Here is a 5,123-nt window from a genome sequence, read left to right on the forward strand (position 1 = left end):
AGCCAGCCGAGGGTTAAAGACTTCTCCAGACACCACTTCACCGATAAGAAACTTGGCAGCAGCTCCGTAGCTGCCTGCCAAGACCTTTTACTCCAAGCACACAGAAACAAAAAACAATACACACAGTTTAAAGCCACAGCAAACTACTTCACCAGAGATTCAGCTTTTGTCCGTCACAGAGGTCCAAATGGCCACCACCACCCTTTTATAGCCTGTGGGGTGTGATCCAGTGACTCAGCTTAATCTCTGGCACGTCTCCTTTTCTGCTGCGCACGCTTGTCGCTCCTACGCTGGCGTGGATCCAGCCACAACTTCTCTTCCTCATTATCCGACACACCTGGCTCCTGGCCAATCTCAGAACCACATGGCTCCTGGTCAATCTCTTCTCCGTCAGGAGACACCTGAGGCCTTGCCAAAGAGGAGGGTCCTGGAGAGGGAGGCCTGGCCTTCTCCTCTCCTTCATGTTCGGAGCCTTCTTCCTCCGATAAGAGGGGTTCACAAGACGGAGCCACAACACTCAGATCCTGGCAGGACCCCTCTTGCCTTTTCTAAAATCAAAACCTTTTCTAAAATCAAAACCTAAAATCAAAACCTGCAGTGCCTTCTTCCCAAATCTACACCCTACAATCTCCAGGTAAAAGGATTTGGGGGGGGGGAAATGTCTTGGGAAGACAGTTTCCCAGCCACCATCTTACGTGGGCAGATCGATGCTCTGCCTTGCTTTAAAAAAAAAAACAGTCAGGTTCTCCGTCGCCTCCAGGTTTCGAATTGGAGACTCTGCCCCGAAATACGGCAAGAGTTTTGGACTCACCAGGGTCATCCCCATATAGGCCATGCCGGTGTGAGTCAGCTGATTATTCCACAGCACGAGGGTGACCAGGCCTTTCCGCTGTTCTTTCAGCCCTTCACAGATATAGGCCAGTCCTGGGAAGCACAAGACAAGCAGATGAGAAAGGGAAGTGTCGTTTTTTTCTTGCTTGTTTTGCTTTTTTTTAAAAAAAAAAAAAAAATAGCACGTGGTTAACACAGAAGTTCGGCATGTTCTGTATTTTTAGCTTAAGGGAATAAAGACATCCGTTTGTTCTTTCTGGAAACTTTGGATTAGCTTCCTCTTGGGGTTACAGCTGTCTTGAGATGTCTGCATCTGCTTTAAATAATTTACTTAGTTTCTGGGTAGGATTGTTTGAAAAGAGGGAACGCTGAAAAATGAGCTTCTTGGATCCGAGGTATATCTTAACGCTTTTTAATTTTAATTTTAATTTCTTCAGTTCCTCAAAGAAATTGCACGTTTTTAGTAGCCCACAAAAAGAACCTTATTTAAAAATCCATCACCATTTGACAGCCCCAAATTCTCCCAAGTCTGAAGAATTTGTCTCCTTGGAAGCCGGGCCGATTCAAAAACAGAATGCTGTACGAATTTATTGCAATAAATAAAGTGCATTAAAATCAGGGCCCGGCTGATACTTGTCGAGTTGATGAGATTTATTTAAAAGTTCAAAGAGACACAATGAACCCGTAAATAAGATGCTCATATTGTCTGAATTAAAGTCTTATTTTACTCTCGGGACGTTTCTATGTATCCTTTGGCCAGCGAGACCAAAATGAATTCTGCATAAGTCAATCAGATGTACAAAAGCTTATTAGTTCATTTGCAGAGATGTCTTCAAGCCACAGCATCTGACTTTTTCTTGGCTTGGAATCTGAGAACTTACGATCCTCACCTTACGATCATAATGGAGTCTGCATGACCTACTCAGTGTGACGGTCTTTTTTTGCAGTGGTTGTTAAGCACTTTCATTAAACAAACCATGGTTAGTTATGGGTGCAGTTTCACCCCCAAAATGGAAGTAAATGCTGGTTGCAAAACCATTGTAAAATCTAGTCGTGCGGCTGCAGGATGCTGCAAACATAAATGCACCCAAGTTGCCAAATACCAAAAGTTGACGAATTTGGGGTGTGTGTGGGGGGGGGGGGGGAAGAGAGTCAGTCCTAACTCCAAATTCAGGTCATGTATCTCTCCCCAGCAGGTCCATCATAACTCCAGTCACTAAACAATCTATTTTAAGTCAAGGGCTACCTGGAAATATGAGCCAGCAGTGTGCTGCAGCTGCCAAAAAAGCCAACACAGTGCTGGGCTGCATTTGTCTGAAATGGTGTAGGGTTCCTGCCTGAGCAGGGGGTTGGACTTGATGACCTCCAAGGTCCCTTCCAACTTTTTTTAAATAATAATAATAATAATAATAATAATAATAATAATAATAATAATAATAATAATAATAATAATAATAATAATAATAATAATAATAATAATAATAATAATAATAATAATAATAATAATTATTATTATTATTATTATTATTATTATTATTATTATATTATTTTGCAATTTCTTCCTTCCCTTCCCTTCCTCCTTCCTCCCTTTCTCTCCTTCCTTCCTTTCTTTCCTTCCTTCCTCCCTCCGTCTCCTTCCTTCCTTCCCTCCCTCCCCAAATGAGGACGCTGGAGGCAGGAGCTCCCCTACCTGAATCCAGGACGTGGTTGTTCCTGAGGTCCAGGATCTGTATGTAACAGTTGAACTTCAACAGGTTGCCGAGCTGAGCCGAGTCTTGGAGGCTGTTGAGTTTATTATCCGCCAGGTAAAGTTCCCGCAGGTTCATGTTCATTTTCAGAGCCGTCGCTACGAAGAAGGAAAATAAAGCAATGAGCAAGCGAGAACTCGGGCGGAAGCCCAACACTTCCAGTCCCTTGTGGCTGTCATTTTGGCAAGGATGCAAAAATGAGGGGTTGGCTGCAACGAGGCCATGGTGTAAATCCCATCCCGATGTTCAAAGGGAAGAGATGGGATTTTTTTTACCGTGACACAAGCCGAGGGACACCCTGCAGCCAAGGCTGTGTTGAAGACGCCTTTCTTTTCCACCTTCTTTTACCTAATGCTCTTTTAAGCTGTGAAAATAAAAAAGCCCTAGGGATTAAGCTGGAGGCCTAGTTAGTCTAAGGCAGTGTTTCTCAACCTTGACAATTTTAAGGCATGTGAACTTCAACTCCCAGAATTCCACAGCCAGCATTGCTGGCTGTGGAATTCTGGGAGTTGAAGTCCACATGCCTTAAAATTGTCAAGGTTGAGAAATACTGGTCTAAGGTTTTGTTTTGCACAGTGATCAAGGGATGCTTCACGTGAAGTGTTAATGCCACTTTACAATGCCTTGGTAAGGCCACACTTGGAACGCTGCATCCAGTTTTGGTCGCCACGGTGTAAAAAAGATGTTGAGACTCCAGAAAGAGTACAGAGAAGAGCAACCAAGATGATTAGGGGACTGGAGGATAAAACATACGAAGGATGGTGGCAGGAATTGGGCATGTCTAGCGAAAAGAAGGATGAGGGGTGACAGGATAGCAGTCTTCCAATATTTGAGGGGCTGCCATAAAGAAGACGGGGTCAACCTATTCTCCAAAGCATCTGGAGGCAGGATAGGACGAGCCTCCCTTCACTGGAAGCTTCTTAAAAGCCTCCGGTGAGGGATCCCCCACAACTTCTGGAGGCAGGTTGTTCCATCGGTTAATTGTTCTCACTGCTAGGAAATTTCTCCTTAATTCCAGGTTGCTTCTCTCCTTGATTAGTGTCCATCCGTTGTTTCTTGTCTTGCCTTCTAGAGCTTTGGAAAATAAGTCAACCCCCTCTTCTTTGGGGCAGCTCCTCAGATATTGGAACACTATCATGTCCTCCCTAATCCTTTTCACTAGACTAGATAAACCCAATTCCCGCAACTGATGCCTACCCAATTTTTCTAATAAGGGTGGGAACTCATCAAATGGTCATAGCCACAGAGGTGGAAAAAAGCACATTCCTAGCTGGGCCATATAGTTGTTGTTGTTGTTGTTCCTAGCTGGGCCATATAGTAGTAGTAGTAGTAGTAGTAGTAGTAGTAGTAGTAGTAGTAGTAGTAGTAGTAGTAGTAGTAGTAATAGTAATTCTTCTTCTTCTTCTTCTTCTTCTTCTTCTTCTTCTTCTTCTTCTTCTTCTTCTCCTCCTCCTCCTCCTCCTCCTCCTCCTCCTCCTCCATCATCTCCTTCTTCTTCAGAGGAGTTTTGGAATGGAAAAACAACCAAGTCAACTAATGCTGGCTATCGCTTCCAGGAGCGAAGAGGATAGTCTTTCAGCCTTCATTTATTATTGCTGCAGGTCTGCATGTTAAAAGTCCACCAGGCTGGTTGCAATACATTATTCACGCTCTTCATCTTGATTTGCAAGAATGTCCATTGTCTCTCCTAAACTCTAGAAGCAGCCTTAGAAGATACAATATCACGTGGAATCGGCCAAGGGGGCCTCACTTGGGGGGGGAGGAATCAAGATAACAATGAGTTGATAGAGAATGTGGGGAAGAGGTGAGGGGAACCATTTCATTCGGCTTGTACGCAGTTTTGAAATACTGCCTGACATTTAAAGGAAAATATTTGTAGCTCAGGGTGCTACAGGAGAGTGCGATTTGTGGAATGGAAGAGAAGAGAAGGAGAAAGGGAAGAGAAGGAGGAGGAAGAGAAGGAGGAGGACTGTGAGGTCCTTGGTACTTTACTCTCTGAGCTTGGTGGTTTCCTTGCAGAGATTTCATGACCCAAACTAGGTAAAATCATCAGTGCTACAAGGGGAGGAGGAGGAGGAGGAGGAGGAGGAGGAGGAGGAGAAGAAGAAGAAGAGGAGGAGGAGGAGGAGGACGACGACGACGACTGTTGGGTCGATGCTCTCTGAGCTTCCTGGTTTTCTTGCAGACATTTCATATATATCACTAACTTCTATGCCGCCCTTCTCCCCACGGGACTCAGGGCGGCTCACAGCATGTTAAAAAACAACACAGAAAACATTTCCCCTATAAAACCAATTAAAAATCAAATATATTAATGGCTGTGTCATTATTAAAATCTTTAAAATTTTTTCCCTATTTAAAATTCACCCTAGGTCAGTCCCGCTTGTTGAAAAAGCCATGTCTTGAGGGCGCGGCGGAAGGTTAAGAGATCCGGGATCGTCCGGATCTCGGGGGGTAGTTCGTTCCAGAGGGTGGGGGCACCCACAGAGAAGGCCCTCCCCCTGGGGGTCGCCAGCCGACACTGCCTGGCCGACGGCACCCTGA

General features: G+C 44.6%; 1 protein-coding gene across 1 annotated transcript in view; it reads right to left on the reverse strand.

Moving 5' to 3' along the window:
• Positions 1–811: 811 nt before the first annotated feature.
• PPP1R37 (protein phosphatase 1 regulatory subunit 37) overlaps positions 812–5,123 on the reverse strand; it is a gene marked incomplete at its 3' end in the record, with an annotated part of 34,286 nt that continues 29,974 nt past the window's right edge. Inside the window, exons 5-6 of the mRNA XM_029287012.1 lie at positions 2,522–2,677; positions 812–924 (exon numbers count right to left, since the gene is read on the reverse strand). Coding sequence (XP_029142845.1) covers positions 812–924; positions 2,522–2,677 — 269 coding nt within the window. The remainder of the gene's footprint in view (positions 925–2,521; positions 2,678–5,123) is intronic.

Source organism: Protobothrops mucrosquamatus, unplaced genomic scaffold, assembly GCF_001527695.2.
Source record: "Protobothrops mucrosquamatus isolate PMUCROS unplaced genomic scaffold, P.Mucros_1.0 scaffold7263, whole genome shotgun sequence".
NCBI lineage: Eukaryota > Metazoa > Chordata > Lepidosauria > Squamata > Viperidae > Protobothrops > Protobothrops mucrosquamatus.